The sequence below is a fragment of the Acomys russatus genome, chromosome 29 (assembly GCF_903995435.1).
Source record: "Acomys russatus chromosome 29, mAcoRus1.1, whole genome shotgun sequence".
NCBI lineage: Eukaryota > Metazoa > Chordata > Mammalia > Rodentia > Muridae > Acomys > Acomys russatus.
In genome coordinates this window covers 42339628-42356537 of record NC_067165.1, presented here as the reverse complement: position 1 = coordinate 42356537, position 16910 = coordinate 42339628, and the positions used below count along the sequence as shown (strand labels likewise).

Here is a 16910-nt window from a genome sequence, read left to right as displayed (position 1 = left end):
TGGAAGCCGGAGGTTGACGTGGGCGTCTTCCTCATTCCCTCTCGACCTGTATTTATCTCTCACTCAAACTAGGAGCCTTGCCCATTCAGCTTTCGCCCTGGAGAGCCCATCTCCACCTCCTGAGCGCCAGCTGGAAATCTCAAGTTCTCGTGTTTGCATGGCAAGTGTTTTATGGACTGAGCCATCTCCCTGTCATGCCTCTCACCCCCCATGTCTATTTAAAAAAATATTTTCCGCCAGGCAGTGGTGGCACACACCTTTAATCCCAGCACTCAGGAGGCAGAGGCAGGCGGATCACTGTGAGTTCGAGGCCAGCCTGGTCTACAAAATGAGTCCAGGACAGCTAAGGCGACACAGACAAACTCTGTCTCAAAAAACAAAACAACAACAAAAAAATATTTTTTCCATCTTTCAAATGATCCCATGGATGGAGAGGACATGGATACAGAGGCAGCTCTATTCGAAACTGGATGCTTTATAAAAGATAGGTGTTTATTTGGCCTACGATTCAGAGGCTGGGTGTCTTCGTGAAGTGCCTCTTGGAGTGGCTTGTTAACATGGAAGCACTCACTGTGGAGCAACATGGCAGGCCTGTTCCTGTGGGTAAGAAGCCAGTGAGGTAGCTGTAGGTTTTTGCCTTTGCAGATCAGGACAGTCTGTTGTGTCTGGGCCTGGCAGGAAGGATGGCAGGTGACCACAGGGAACTGCTGTGGTGGGGGTGGCCAAGTCTCAGGCATTCAGTGCCTCCCTGACTGTGTCTCCTGAGGGCTCTTCATCTTGGCCGCTGAGTCTACTGTGCTTTGGTTTAGAATTAAGCCGTGTCATGCCGGTGAGGTAGCCTAGTGTGGGCCCAGGCTGGGCTGAGCACTGCGGCGCTGGGAGGAAGCAGGCACCTCTGCGTGTCCCGAGGAGGATGATGGTCCTGCTGCTTGCGCTGAGCTGTGACCTAAGGGTGGAGTTCTGTCTTCAGACGGAGGGATGAGTTTTCCTGCTGTGTTTAGGTTCCTGGGACCTGTTCAAGGCTCCTCTGCTTATATCCCTCCGCCTTCATCTCAGCCAGTGTTGATGTCTAGTTACTCAGGCGTGTAATTCTCGGTGAAATCCTCCAAGGTGCCTGTATCCACCTGTGCACGTGAAATTAGAGCAGAGATTGGGGTGGGGCCCATTTCCCTTGAGCAAACGCCGCTTGTTTCTGTTAATTGTATTTGCAGAGGTGACATCAGGACTAGTGACAAGGTCTCCTTCTTGCGTTTTGGTTTTAAAGTGAATCTGACAGAGAGTTTCCAAGGGAGAAGTCTGTTTTTCGGGGCACTCCAGGCCTGTGTAGTGTTTCCTTTTTGCCTGTCTTTGTCTGTAAAGCACCTGTACCTGCCTCCCGGGTTGGTGGTCTGCTGGCCTCTGCCGTTTGCTCCTCCGTTAGCTGCCCCACTCACCAGTCTGGGAACACTGGCAGATGTCCCCATTCCAAGCTTTCCTTTTTCCATGACTCAGATGCCATGTTCTGAACAGAGCTGTGCCTTTCAAAGTTTGGGGAGAAACTTTGGGCTGTAGCTGTCATTTGTGAGATCCTGAGGACCATAGTTCCACTTTAGAAGCTGGTGACGAGAACACTTAGTAACATAGTATGTTCTGAACATGGGACATGTATGAACCGGTGTGATTCCCACAGTAACTGCCCTCCCCGCTCCCTGAGCTGAGACTGGAGGGGCTGTAGGTTTATCCTAGCTGTACAGTCAGCCCACAGCACCGCAGGGCTCCGAGCAGCCCACCTCTTCAGCTGACCCTCCCTTCCCAGTGGGCCGCCTCTTCCACCGCTCCTTGCATGTCTTGCCTCATAGCCTTCGCGTTTATTCCCATACACAACTCTCGCCCCTTTGTTCTTGTCTGGCGTGCCTGGCTATTCTCTTCACACTGGCCAGACTTAAGGGTCGCCTTTCCTAACGTGCCTCAGCTCTGTGCCCATCCACTGTTCCGGTCACACTCTCCAGCTGGTTTGTTTTCACAGTCCCACTGGGCCCCAGCAGGAATCGGCCTTTTCTGCCCTCCTCACTGCTCCTGGCACCCCAGCACCATACGTATGAAAATCTGTGGCATTAATATGGGCACTGATGCCTTAATAATTATTTGGGCTTCTCTTATTATCCCTGTGACATATCTTGACTCTTCCTGCGTGTGTGCTCACGTGTACACAGGTCAAGGTGCGGTTGTGCCGAGTGGCCTTTACTCAGTGGTGCCGAATCATACTTTCTGGGTTACGGTCCCAGCTCCTCGGCGGTGGCCTGCTGTCTTCTTAGCGTAGGAGTGAAGTAGGTACCTGTCTGTGACAGAGAGTGCTAAACTTGTAAGAGAGCTAATACCCCTCCTGCCCACTCTCTCACAATCATCTTATTGTGTCATACCCACTTCCCGTGTCTGCCCTGGGGGATGGTAACAGGGTCTGCCAGATCTCCTCAGGGTCTCTGTGGGGAATTCCACAGAGAAATAGTGAAGTGAGAACCCGGAGCCCAAAAGCAAGAATTTTGACACAAAGGGATTTTCCTGGTCCTTCCTCTGAGGGCTGTGGGCTCCTGTAAGCGTTACGTTGTGGTGTGTGGAGACAGCCTGTGTGCTGGGCTGGGGAACTGGCCTGCTGTAGTCCCTCATTTGGCAGAGCTACTGACAGCCTTTTGGACGCCAGGCTCAGAAGCTGGCATAGGCCACAGGTCAAATGCTTTTCTTCTCGAACGCAGCCTCACTCTCCTGCTCTGCCCTAGATAACCAGTTCAGGATGTCCATCCTGGAGCGCCTGGAACAGATGGAGCGGAGGATGGCCGAGATGACGGGCTCCCAGCAGCACAAGCAGGGAAGCAGCGGAGGCGGCAGCGGAGGCGGCAGCGGAAGTGGTACTGGAGGGGGCCAGGCCCAGGTAGGCCTTGCCGTTGGCAGCTTCTGTTTGCTCATGTTTCATTCATGCATGAAGCAGTTGGTCCCAGTGGCCTCTCTGCTGCTACTAATGTCATTCATAGGTTGGAATAAGATGTCCGGGGACCCTGCTTCCTGGTGCCTGTGCTCAGTTTGTGCAGTGTGACAGAGGCCTGGGTGCAGACTGTTACACACCACCCCAGTTTTCAGCTGTATTTCTTGGTCTCGGGTCTCACTGTGTTCCCTAGCAAATGGGAGGAACAGCCAGGGGCACATCTGCTGGAACTCCAAGTTAAATCACTCCTCCTGGTTTGTATCTTTGCCTATCTTAAGAAATATAGAGCACAGTTTAATTCAGCAGTGCTTAAGCCTTTTCTAGTTCCCAGAAGGGGAATTAAAAAAAAAAATGGTTCATGGAGGATTGTTCAGTGAGGGACAGTGTCACATTGGAGCATCTTTCACAGGGCTGGAGAGGTCAGTGGTTAAGAGCACTGCCTCCTCTTCCAAAAGACCTGGGTTCAATTCCCAGCACCCACGTGGCAGCGCACAACTGTCTGTAACTCCAAGATCTGACACTTCTACACCAAGCCACATAAATTAAAATTTAAATAAAATATTAAAAAAAATAAAGCATCTGTCACAATGTTTCCTCCCCCCCCTTTTTTTTGTTTTGGGGGGGGGGTTTGTTTATTTCCTATTCTTTTTAGGTTTTCTTTTCTTCATTTTAATTAATGTATGTGTACATGGCACACATGTGGAGGCCAGGGGGACAACTGTGGGCAGTCAGTTTTCTCCTCACACCTTGGCTCCAGGGATTGAAGTCAGGTTGTCAGCCCTGACGGCAAGCGCCTGTATTCACTAAGCCCCTCTCATACTTTTTTCAGCGAATGTATCACGTGGCCAGGCACAGGGAGATCAAGTATGGCTGTAGGGCTACTGCTCTTGAGGCCTCCGTGGACATCCCGTCTAGGAGCTTTGCTTTGAGGAAGTCTGGGGATAAGCCTGAAGACCCGGTGGTATTTCCTGCCTCAGCTACCAAGGCCTTGCCTGAAAACCTCGGGGAAATCCCTTCTGCTCTTCATGCGAGGGACAGTTTCCTCTGCAGAATTTTGTGGGGATTTTTGTTGTTGTTGTTGTTTTGGTGGTTTTTTTTTTGTTGTTGTTGGTGGTGGTGGTGGTGGTGGTTTTTGTTTTTGATTTTGTTTTGTGATAGGGTCTCCATATACCCTTGGCTGGCCTGGAACTCGCTATGTAGATTATAGTAGCCTTGAACTCGTAGAGGTCTGCCACCTCTGCCTCTTCAGTGCTTGGGTCAAAGGTGTCTGTCACCACAATGCTTGGAAGAATGTTCTTCTTTCTTAAAGTGCATTTTGTTTGTTTGTAAACCTTGTAAATGTGGAACACTAGCAATATTTTAATTCATTTCCTACCTTATGTCCATGCGTGTTTTGCCTGTGTATGTGCATTGTGTGCACGCAGTGCCTCTGGAGAGCAGAAGAGGACATCAGATTCCCCTGGAACTGGACTGACAGATGGCTGTGAGCTGTCATGTGGGTGCTGGAAAGAGCAGCAAGTGCTCTCAACTGCTGAGCCATCTCTCCTTCAGCACCAGGATTTTTAATATCAGTGATCGATGAAAGCAAAGCATAGTATCTCTGCTTCTACTGATCTCGGATTTTTTTTATGTGCCTTCCATCTTGGGAAGCTGTCACAGTCACTGTAGCTGTGAGAGCGATGGCAAGTCACACAAGAGATGTCTTGTTGCCCAACCTTTTTGTTGAATAATTTTTACTTTATATGTTTAAACGAAATCCTTTTTAAAATTCAACATTTCAGTAAAATACAGTTTATGGGTATATCAAACTCCTTATTACCCATATGAAGTTACAGTTTTTTAGATCATAATATAGTTACATTTCTTCCCCCTCCCTCTCCCCTTCCCCCAAGCCTCTCACATCCCATGATTATTCTCTTTCAGTTTCTCGGCCTCTTGTTTCATTAATTGTCATTGCATCCATGTGTATCTATGACTATATGTACATACATGCATACATACACACATACATGCGTGCATACATACGTACATACACACATACATGCATACATGCGTCCATACATACGTACATACATGCATACACACGTGCATACATACGTCCATACATACATGCATACATACTCCTCTATGCAGCATGCTCAGCTTACATAATGTTACTTGTTTTCAGGGCTGACCATTTAACTGGTCAGTGTGCTCCTCCCCAGGGAAGGCCGGTTCTCCCACTCTCAGCATCTCTTAGCTGCCTGTAGCTCTTTTTGTAAGGCTTAGATTGTACTTCTTTTTGGCTCATCAGACAGGGGCCTGCACATTTCAGTTCCAGTACTCTTGACAGGCGCTGAAAACTGCCGCTACCTCCTGCTCCAGGGAACCTACCCGCCCCCCAGCCTTCTCAAGCACACACCTGCACTCATGCACACATTTACAATTAAATTATGTAATTACAAATAAAATAACTTGTGTGTGCATGCATGCATGGAAGCCAGAGGGCCACTTACTATGTGGTTCCAGGGACCAAACTGTGCTCTTCAGGCCTGGTAGCTGCGGGTGCCAACTTGCCACGTCCTTTTCTATTTATTAACATTTCTTTATTTTTGCTGTTAACATGTTTTCTACTGATTGCTAATTGCCATTTGCCTCCCACGTGTGGTGGAGGGCCTGTGGCCTTGGATGTAACATGTACTTTCTCATGACATAGTGTGCTTCTGGCGCCGGGACGCTAGGGAGCTGCTTCGAGAGTCGTGTGGTGGTTGTCTGTGAGAAGATGATGAGCCGAGCCTGCTGGGCCAAGTCCAAGCATTTGATCCACTCGAAGACTTTCCGTGGGATGACCCTCTTACACCTAGCCGCTGCCCAAGGCTACGCCACCCTGATCCAGACCCTCATCAAATGGCGGTAAGGCCAGGCCAGAGGTCTCTGCCACCCCCATGTCTTAGTCTCCTGGCCTTTCCTGCTGCTGGAGAGGAATCAGTGTGTGTTGTAGCCTGTGAGCCAGGGCCTTTTCCCAGGGCAGTTCCCAAGAGAGTTGCTAGACTGCTGAGTGAGATGTGAGATGTGAGATGTGAGGCTTCCTGGTTCCTTCGGGCCTTTGTCGAATGGAGTCCAGAATCCTCTCACACCAGGGAAGCTAGGCGCCCAGGTGGCTTCATTTCGCAGGTTTTGTGTTATCCTGGTGTTTCCTCTTCCCATGGGTTAATGTGTGGTAACCTCCATGCTATCTCAACAGCACAAAGCATGCAGACAGCATTGATTTGGAGCTGGAAGTCGACCCCCTGAATGTGGACCACTTCTCCTGTACTCCTCTGGTAAGGAAGAGGCTCGTTAGTCAGGCAGTGGTGACGCACACCTTTAATCCCAGCACTCGGGAGGCAGAGGCAGGTGCATCTCTAACTTTGAGGCCGGCGTGTTCTACAGAGCAAGTTCTAGGACAGCCATGGCTACCCAGAGAAACCCTGTCTCAAAAGAAAAAAAAAGGTGGGGTGGGAGAGGCTTCTTTAGTCCCCTGTCTCTCTAGACTGGCACAGGGAATCCTGACCCCAGTGGAAGCTGAGAGTGTTACTTAAAAGATGAGGTGCAAAACAGAATGTGTTGGTGGTGCAGGCTTCAGGCATCAGCTTTCAGGGAGATGGAATCAGGAGCTTCCAAAGGTCGAGGCCACAGTACAAGGCCAACCTGGTTGAACGAAATCCTTTCTGGACATGATACAAAGACACATCCCAAACTGGTTTAGGAAAGTAAACCAGTTCTGAGGGAGTGTCAGACAGGCACACTGGCACTTCTCGTCAGAATCAGACATTTGTTAGAGGTGATTGTAATAGCGGCGTTTTATCCAGTGGCTCCAGAAAGACTAGTGCACTTGCTGCTAGAAACAGCGGAGGTGACATCTGGACTGAGGTCCTTGACCCGTCTCCCTGACTTTCAGATGTGGGCCTGTGCCCTAGGGCACTTGGAGGCGGCAGTGGTGCTGTACAAGTGGGACCGCCGGGCCATCTCCATCCCAGACTCTCTGGGAAGGCTGCCTTTGGGCATTGCCAGGTCAAGGGGCCATGTGAAACTAGCAGAGTGTCTGGAGCACCTGCAGAGAGACGAGCAGGCCCAGCTGGGGCAGACCCCCAGGATCCACTGCGCCCCAAGTGAAGAGCCAAGCACAGACAGCTGGATGGCCCAGTGGCAGAGGGAGGCCATGAGCTCCCCAGAAATACCCAAAGGAGTCACCGTCATTGCAAGCACCAATCCAGGTACAAATTCACAAGGGTTTCATCTTGGAACTTGCCGGCTCCCCATTGGCTTTCTGCAGCTTCCCCTAGGAGAGTCCCCTAGGATACCCACATACATTTAAGGGCTGGTGGGGGAGGGGCACATACTGTTTCTGATTTTCCTTTAAAAATAGCCAGTTCCCCTCCCAGTGTGGAAAGTCTGTTTGCACAGGAAATGCACACCTTTGGCGGAGGACTATCTGAGTACAGTCAGTGCCTCAGGAATATGCCTTGCACTCCAGCTTTGCTCTTTTTATCTCCCAGGCATAAAGTGTTGATTCTTTAGGATTCCTACTTTGCTGTCTGTCCTGACTGTCCTTTCTACTGTACTTTTCAGAGCTGAGAAGACCTCGGTCTGAACCCTCTAATTACTACAGCAGTGAGAGCCACAAAGATTATCCGGCTCCCAAAAAGCATAAGTTGAACCCCGACTGCTTCCAGGCAAGGCAGGAGAAGCTGTTTTGCACTGCACTGAGTCTGGAGCAGCCAAATATCAGGAAGCAGAGCCCTAGTTCTAAGCATTCTTCCCCCGAGACAATGAGCCCCAGTGAAGGAGTGAGGGACTCCAGCCGGGAAGCCTCCCCTCCCACTCCAGAGACTGCAGCATCCCAAGCGCCTGCATCTCAGCCTGTAGTAAAGTGGAGTTCCAAAGATCTTTACATTGGTGTGTCTACAGTACAGGTGACTGGAAATCCGAAGGGGACCAGTGTAGTAAAGGACGCGGCACCTTCACAGGTGCGTCCGCGGGAACCAATGAGTGTCCTGATGATGGCAAACAGAGAGGTGGTGAATACAGAGATGGGGGCCTACCGGGATAGTACAGAGAGCGAGGAGTGCTCCCAGCCCATGGATGATATTCAGGTAAGGACGCCTGCAGACGCTGCAGCCTCACAGTGGTTCTGACCGTGGTGGGTCACCTCTGAAAGCCCCCACACCGCTGACCCCCAGCCCAGGAAGGGTTTGCAAACTTGGTCTTGCTCAGGGGAACGTTGAATGCCTGCTCCTCTTGGACCACATTTTCCTTCTGCGAATCAGGCGCTGTGAACGGGGCCTGAGCACGGGCCCTTAACAGAAAGAGCCTTCTTCCCTCTCGGTACCAGTCCTTTGAGGACTAAACTCCATGACACTCCAATAAGTGTGCTGCTTCCTTGCAGAATGCCAGCTTCCCTGTTTTCAGCACTGGTTATAATAGAGTCAAGGCCCTAAAAATAGCCAGCAGGGGAGCTTGCAGACAGGATTTGGATTATCTGCGTGACTTTGACTAGCTCGGCAGTCATCTAGCCATTGTGAAGGGCAGCTGTGGCTTGAGGCTGACATGGCATGTAGTGAAATACCTCCAGCACTAATAACTGACTGCCCCTGTAATGCACACAGGAAGCCCAGAGTCCTCTGAGGGCACTAAACTTGTCACAGACTAAACAAGGCGTAGGCTATTAGGCGAAATCCCCCAACTCAGACCCGCAGAAGCAGTCAAAGGGGGCGGCCAGAGAGCATGGTTCCCGGGCTCTGTTCCTCGGCCTCTTTCCAGATTCCTGTTGCTGCAACCCAAAACAAAAGGGAAAGGCTAGGGCACCCATCCCTAAGGAGTGATGCCCAGGGCTGGGAAGGTTATGTCCCTGCCAGGGAAGGTGCAGCTGCTGAGTCACTCCTCAGCATTGCACCCTGAGGGAGCTTTCTGTCTCTGGTATTCTGTAAAGGGCAAGAAGCATGCATGCTTATTGCTGGTAGGTACTCCTGGCAGATGGGAAACCACTGATTGACCAACAACCCTGTAGCCAGGAGGATCCTGCCAAGGTAAATCAAATAATGTTGTGGCTTCGGAGTGTCAGGCAAACACTCTCCACTGAGCACAATCCTCGGCCCCTTTTAAATTTTATCTCATTAAGCTCCCAGGCCGTTGTCAAACTTAGAGTCCTCCCGTTTCAGCCTCCCAGGAGTTGAGGGCTACAGGTGTGTCCCCCATGCCCAGCCTAAGTCAAATAATATAGACAAAAGGCTGATAAACTTTTCTTGTAAAGAGCCAGATGGTGAGTATTTTTAGGCTTTGTTGCTCATACAGAAACTGTTATAAACTTGGATCTGCCGCAAGAGCACAAAAGTAGCTGTGGACAAAATTAAAGAGATGAGTGTAGCTGCGTCCTGATAAAACCCTAATTACACAGGTAGCCAGCGGCTCTGCTCTGCCTGATAGAGTTTGCCTAGTCCTCGGTGTGAGCAATTCCTGCTGGAACCTGTATTAGTTACTTTTCTGCTTGGCATGACACAGCTGAAAGGAGGAGGGAGGGTTTACTTCTGGTTCCATTTGAAGGTTTAGTCCTTTGTGGTGGGGAAGCCATAGCAGCAGGGACGTGAGGCCGTGCCCAGCAGCGCAGCGCAGTCAGGAAGCAGAGCTGGTAGCTGGTGCTCCTCGCTTTCTGCTTATTCAGCCCATGCCCTGGCCCACGGGTGCCCACGGGGTGCTGCCGCCCACGCCCTGCTCAGGGCGGATCTTCTCTCCTCGGTTAACCCTTTCTGGAGACACTGCCATTGACAGTTGCTTGTTGATGAACATTTCTTAGACAAACATTTAAGACAGTTTTTCTTTTGAAGGTTTGATTTTAAAATTGTAAAATCCACTTCACTTTAGCCAACTTTAGGTAGCTGTCAGAAAAGTCTTAGGTCAGCTCTGCTCCCTCCATCAGCTCCTAGTGTCCAACTGCACCTCCCACCAGGCCTGATTTTATTCCTATAATTCAGCTTTTCTGGAAACTTCATCTAACTGGGATATAGTCTTCTGTGTCTCAGTGTCGCTGTGACCAAATACCTGATGCAGAACTAGCTAAAGAGTTTATGCGAGGGAGTGGCGGGGACTCACTGACCGTGTCAGGAGCCAGAAGTGGGGCTGTGCCTTCAAAGGCCTGAGTGTGAAGTGTGTGAAGTGTGAAGTGTTGCTGTGATTTGTTAGCAGTCGTTCAAGATACAGTCCGCTGTGGCTGGGGATTAAGGCAGCAGGAGCTTGGAGCAGCTGGTCACTTACAGTACAGCCAAGAGACACAGAGCGATGAACGCTTCTTTATGCTCAGCCTGCTTTCTCCATTTGACACAGAGCAGGCACCTGCCCCACCCACAGTAAAGACTGGTCTTCTTCATAAATTTACAAAACCAAAATCATCCTCCTCAGATATGCTCAGAGGCCTTTCTCTTGGGCCATGCTAGATTCAGTCAAGCTGACAATACTCACCATCACCCCTACCCCCCTCTGCAAGACCGTATTTGCGGAAGGTTTCATAGCCTCCTCAGCCAGCTCCTCAGGCTGGGGAACCAGTGAGCAAAGCACAAACCCCTAGCACGTGACTTTCTGAGGTACCTTCATGAAAGGAGATCAGCAGTTCTACCCTTTGTGGAATTCCTTTCAGATCATTCATTCACTGAGGCCAGAGTATCTGGTGAAACCTAAACTGTTGCACTTTGATTACCATTTTTAAGAAGTGTGCAAGGAATTTTAAAAAGATACCTCCAGTCCTAAATCTTATTTTTGTATGAGTACATGTGTGAGGGTTTGCAGAGATTGAAGTTGGCAGATGTCTTCTTCCTTGTGAGATGGTCTCTCAGTGAACTTGGGGATCACCTATTCAAATTGGTCTACCAGTGAGGCTCCCAGAATCCTCCTGTCCTGTCTCCCAGCACTAAGATTTCAGGCAGTCACTGTGCCCTGCCTTTTTATTCCTGTGCTGGGGATTGGACTCTTGTTCTCAGTCTTGCATGGTACACAGTCCTACTTCCTAGAATTGAGCCATAAACTTTGCCCAGAGTCTAGGAGATCCAGAACCCGGTGGGTATAACTGCCGGGGGTTCAGCAGATTGCTGCTACCCATAGCACTGGGGTTTCCCAGACAAGGAACAAGGGGAGTGGTCAGATGTTGGTGAGGCAAGATTAAATCTTAGGGGCTGGAAAGGTTAGAGAGGTTATTGATCTTGGGGAGTTGCGGAGGACCTTACTTTAGTTCTCAGTACCCATGCTAGGTGGCTCACAACTCCAGTTCCAGGGGATCCAACACCCTCTCCCAGGCTGTGAGAAGCTGCTGTCACATGTGCACACACAGACACACATGCACACAAACACACACAGGCCTACATGCAACACAATTAAAAATAAAAATAAATTTAGGGCCAACAAGATGACGCAGCAGGTACAGGTGCTTGCCCTCAAGCCTGCTGACCTGAGTTCGGTCTCCTCACCACATGGTAGAACTCCTGCATGTCGTCCTTTGGCCACACATGTGCATGTACATAAATATATCTAGTGATATTTTAAAATTAAGATGTTGTTTTACCTGGAACCTTCGAGGTATGTGGTCCTAACTGGTTCCAGCTGCTGATAGTACACAGTCGGCCCAAGACAGAGCTTATCTAGGTCATGAGGGAGGTGTGAGGCCAGACGTTGAGCAGAAGGCGATGAGGGCTCAGGGAGAGCCACCTCCTAACTTAAAATGCTATTTGAGTGCATCAGATCGAGGTGTAAACTGGCCGTCCCCCTTCCTGCCCCCTCCCCACTTCCCTGGCCTGTCTCTGTCTCCCCACTTCCCTGGCCCGTCTCTGTCTCCCCACTTCCCTGGCCTGTCTCTGTCTCCCCACTTCCCTGGCCTGGCTCTGTCTCCCCACTTCCCTGGCCTGTCTCCTTTATAGGGCAGTAAGATGCGTTAGAAGGGTCTTTTCTGAGCAGGGAGTTCTGTGGCCATCTGGTTGCAGGTGAACATGATGACCCTGGCAGAGCACATCATCGAGGCCACCCCAGACCGGATCAAGCAGGAGAACTTCGTAGCCATGGAGTCCTCGGCCTTGGAAAGAACAGACCCAGCCACCATCAGCAGTACGATGAGCTGGCTGGCCAGTTACCTCGCTGATGCCGACCGTCTGCCCAGTGCTGCCCACATCAGGTTGGGGATGCCTGGGGTCTGGGATCCTCTGGAGACAGGGAGGCCAAGTGTAAAGCCAGGCTTTCACTAGGAGGGAGTACGGCATCATTCCTCTCTCAAACCCTGCCTTGTCCTCTCTCCATCTGTGACTTCCTCCCAGTCAGTGTTTATAAGATGCCATGTCAGCATACGCCCGCCCACTGCAGCTGAAGTTTCCTAGAGGCAGAAGAGCCCTTAGCAGGCTTAGTATTTAACACAGTGCTAAACTGATATTAGCTGCACAGTATAAGCTTAACTGAGGTGCAGCCGATGTGCCGAGTGTGTCTAGCAACCTACAAACCGAACAGAGGCATCTCACCAGCCCAGGATGGCTTCAGGTGCATGCTGTCATGTCTTAAAAACTACTAGGTAGTGACGGTGCGAGTAGCCATTAAGCCGTCTTCTCCTTTCCTTCCTGTTTCAGGAGTGCGTACACTGAACCCCTAACTCCTTCTTCTAATGCCAGCATGAGCCCCGCAGGCTCCCCAGTCAGTGAAGTGGCTTTTGAGAAACCCAGCCTTCCCTCGGCAGCAGACTGGTCGGAGTTCCTAAGCGCATCCGCCAGCGAGAAGGTGGAGAGTGAGCTCGCTCAGCTCACCCTGTCCGACCACGAGCAGAGAGAGCTCTATGAGGCTGCCAGGCTTGTCCAGACAGCCTTCCGGAAATACAAGGTAAAAGAAGGGTGTCTATGTCCCAGCTCCTTTTCCCTGTGGTTTGTGGTTCGATAAAATGTATTTTGGAAGACGCTAGCTATGTTGCATTATTATCATAATAATTTTCAGGACTTTTAGTCAAATAAAAACCAGTGGGATGGTTGTCATCTCATTGTTAATAGGCTGACACCTCAGCCACAAGGACTTTCGACCTAAATCAGGACCTGAGGACTGTGGGTTGTCCTGAGCCCTGAGCCCTGAGGACTGTGGGCTGTCCTGAGCCCTGAGCCGCCCTGAGGACTGTGGGCTGTCCTGACCCTGGAATCTGAGGACTGTGGGCTGTCCTAAGCCCTGAGCCCTGAGGACTGTGGGCTGTCCTAAGCCCTGAGCCCTGAGGACTGTGGGTTGTCCTGAGCCCTGAGCCCTGAGGACTGTGGGCTGTCCTAAGCCCTGAGCCCTGAGGACTGTGGGCTGTCCTAAGTCCTGAGCCCTGAGGACTGTGGACTGTCCTGACCCTGGGACCTGAGGACTGTGGGCTGTCCTGAGCCCTGAGCCCTGAGGACTGTGGACTGTCCTGAGCCCTGAGCCCTGAGGACTGTGGGTTGTCCTGAGCCCTGAGCCTTGAGGACTGTGGGTTGTCCTGAGCCCTGAGCCCTGAGGACTGTGGGTTGTCCTAAGCCCTGAGCCCTGAGGACTGTGGGCTGTCCTGAGCCCTGAGCCCTGAGGACTGTGGGCTGTCCTGAGCCCTGAGCCCTGAGCCCTGAGCCCTGAGGACTGTGGACTGTCCTGACCCTGGGACCTGAGGACTGTGGGCTGTCCTGACCCTGAGCTCTGAGGACTGTGGGCTGTCCTGAGCCCTGGGACCTGAGGACTGTGGGCTGTCCTGAGCCCTGGGACCTGAGGACTGTGGGCTGTCCTGAGCCCTGAGCCCTGGGACCTGAGGACTGTGGGCTGTCCTGAGCCCTGAGCCCTGAGGACTGTGGGCTGTTCTGAGCCCCTGGGAACTCAGTTGATAAACTTAGATGTCAGCTTTATATTGGAGGTGGGGCAGGGAGCAGTGTAGGAGTCTGTCACTTTCTGCACATTTCTAAAGCAGTCTTATCACTGTCTGAAGGTGTTAGGAAAGTAAAGTAAGCCAGGAACAGTGGCACACGCCTTTAATTTCAGCACTCAGGGATGCAGAGGCAGGTAGATCTCTGTGAGTTCAAGGCCAGCCTGATCTACAAAGCGAATACAGGACAGCCAAGGTTATACAGAGAAACCCTGTCTCAGAGGGAGGGGGGTAGAAGGGAGAGAAAGAAGAAATAGTTGGATTATTTAGGAAAGACTGCCAAGAGCCTGAAAGAGAAGTAGTGCAACACCTAATTTGTCTTTAAAAAGCAAAAGCAAAAACCCTTTTAAATGCATGTTTTTAGGCCTCGTAACATCCAAATATGGTTTGGCTTTTAAAAGCAAAAATAGTTGGAGATTTATTCTGACAGATTATTTTTCCTAATTTATAGTGATCACTTTCATGTGGTTCAGAAAGCCTGGGGTGCTGTTCTTGGAGGGGTGCACGGCATGAGTAAAGGTTCCGATTCGCTGCACGTTGACGGCTCTCACGTTAGTCCATTCTGATCTCTCCTCGTTTCACCTTTCAGGGCAGACCCTTGCGGGAACAGCAAGAAGTGGCCGCTGCCGTCATTCAGCGGTGTTACAGGAAGTACAAACAGGTAAACCCCCAGCTGTGGGTCACAGGAGGGAAGGGCACCTGTCCAGGCAGCTCTGGCCTTGGAGAAGGAGGATGCTGTGCTGTGTGGCTAAAAAGCACCACATCCAACCAATAGCAGAGACCTAAGCTGAGCCGCCATGATTGAGAACTAGAAGAGAAGAGAACAGCAGCCTGCCCCGTGCTTTAGCTGGCAGGGGCAAGAGCAACAGAGGCAGGCAGGCCTCTCTGGTGGTAGCCAGCCTTCGTGGAGAGCAGCAGGGTGTGCGGTCTTCCAGGAGCAACGTGGCCTCGTAGCTCCTCCAAGTCGTTTTATGTTTATTCACAGAGGAAGAAGCAGGCTTGGAGAAACTGCGCAAATGTTAGAGTTTATAGATATTAAGGTGGTGATAACATTTTGAAACTTCACTCGTTGAATTTATACCAGTTTACACGTTAAAATTTGACCCTGCTAGTGCGGACAGTGGCACAAGCCTCTGGTCCCAGCACTCAGAGACTGACACAGGAGGATGGCAAGTTCAAGGCGAGCCTGGGCTCATTCTTGCACGCACAGGCATGTACATACGTGCTGTCGGTTCTGGAAAAGATTCTAGAGAGAACAGCTCGGGCTTCTTTGCGTGGACTTTGGACAACCCTTAGCTGTTATGTAAATGACGGTGTGTGTTAACCTGTGTGATAGCTGAACAGAAGTTGGGCCCTGCTGTCCTCTGACCAGGGTCTCAGCTTGCAATATGAGTTGCTCTTCTGCTTTCCAAGTTTCTCCTTTAAACTCTATCAAGGGCAGGGAAGCAAGGGTTCCAGCTGTGGCCAGTTGAGTCTGGGATCCCAGACACTGAAGGTTTATTGTGTAAAACGCTGACACCACAGTCCCCGTGTCTCTGTGGTCGGTAAGCAGGCTCCATGTTAGCACTAGAGTACATCATGCGCAGAACTGAGGTTCTGTGTGTGCTCTGTGGTAACGACAGGAATTTATTTTTTAAAAGATAAATAAAAGTCCCCTGCTGAATAAGTGCTGTCTGTGGCTAGGAAGGCCTTTGGAAATGGTGGAAACTCTAAGAATGGTACTTTGGAAGGTGGAAAGCATTGATAAGGCAGGCTGGCTTTTTGTTGGTGTTGGCTTTGGTTTCGCTTGGGAGTTGTACTGGTTTTGGGTTTTTTAGTTTGTTTCCTACATTCAATAATCTAACATTAATCTTGTATTTTCTGTTTCTCCCCCAAGCTGACATGGATAGCCTTGAAGGTAATGATATGCCGAGTCCCCCCACAAACCATTCCAGCAGAGTCACAAACTTCAAAGCCATCACCAGCCACAAGGAGAGGTCATTAAGATGGCACAGTCACCAAACATGCACTTCTTTGCCAAGCCACCTGGACACACCTAATCTGTCCTCAGGGACCTGTGGTTTTCCTAGTGGTGTGGGCTCAGGCATTCATAATAGGTGGACATTTTCATGGCCACAACAGTCTGTCCAAGCCAGTGACTCTGAACCTAGTGACTATTGAGCAAATACCTAATTTCTGTAATAGGCTTCACTGTGGCCCTAGGCACCAGCACATGCACCGTGTTCAGGCCACAATGGTGAGGTCTACAGAAGCTCTGTAAGATGCAGTGTTCTTGCCTTAAAGGACTTTGGGGTGGATGGAAATGACTCTAAAGTAGGTCCGAAGAGACCAGAGACATTGGCTTTTTGAGCATTCTGAGAAGTCAGTTTCCTTCCCTCGTGTTAAGGCATGGCTAGGGATGTAGAGTTAGGCATGGGGGTGGGGTTCTGAATAGGCTGTCCTCTTAACAGTAGTAAGTTGCCTTCTTGTAAGCCAAGGGCTCTGTGTGACGTCTCACTGTGTGAGCCTCCCTCAGAGCTGTGGCTGTGGAGCGGGTCAGGCTGAGGCCTCTGACACCAGCCTCTAAGCAGTCCATGGGTCTCTGGCCCTTCCAGTGTTCATTTCAAGGCTGCTGTGTGGGTCTGTTAATCTTTGCAGGGTGAAATGGCTTAAAGGTGTCAACGTTTCATGATAAGCCTTGTATTTGGGACCTTGTAACTGCACCATGTGTGGCATGGAGCCAATGAGTTAGAAGGAGGCGCTGACTGCTATGTAGCTCTTTGAGTGGAATCAGAGACATAGTAAGAGTTAAAAGCTTCCTAAATTAGATAGTAAATTGTTGTCTTAAAACACAGCTTGAAGGTTTACATTTAAAATGCCTTTGGAAGTCTTTTAAGAGAAGTAGACAACGCTGCTTTGTGAGGATGGAGACCCGTGTTGCCCGTAGGCCACCCTGCAGGGACTTCTTCCCACTCTGCAAGAGTAGGCGGAGACTGCTGTTGGCCTCTGTGGTCAGCCCCAAGCACAGCCTAGGGTAGGATGGAAGGAAAGGCTCTAACCTCCCAAGCCCAGAGGACTTTCGAC

The 16910-nt window shown here is 50.5% G+C and overlaps 1 protein-coding gene across 15 annotated transcripts in view; it reads left to right on the top strand.

Annotated features, from left to right (window-relative positions):
- Camta1 (calmodulin binding transcription activator 1) overlaps positions 1–16910 on the top strand; it is an 850861-nt gene that overhangs the window by 820122 nt on the left and 13829 nt on the right. For 9 of the 15 annotated variants that reach the window (XM_051171601.1, XM_051171600.1, XM_051171598.1 and 6 more), the window contains 9 exons: positions 2754–2905; positions 5652–5848; positions 6180–6258; positions 6876–7191; positions 7547–8070; positions 11938–12125; positions 12568–12814; positions 14437–14508; positions 15724–15744. In XM_051171601.1, coding sequence (XP_051027558.1) covers positions 2754–2905; positions 5652–5848; positions 6180–6258; positions 6876–7191; positions 7547–8070; positions 11938–12125; positions 12568–12814; positions 14437–14508; positions 15724–15744 — 1796 coding nt within the window. The remainder of the gene's footprint in view (positions 1–2753; positions 2906–5651; positions 5849–6179; positions 6259–6875; positions 7192–7546; positions 8071–11937; positions 12126–12567; positions 12815–14436; positions 14509–15723; positions 15745–16910) is intronic. The other 6 variants (XM_051171608.1, XM_051171607.1, XM_051171606.1 and 3 more) reach the window with 3 other exon arrangements.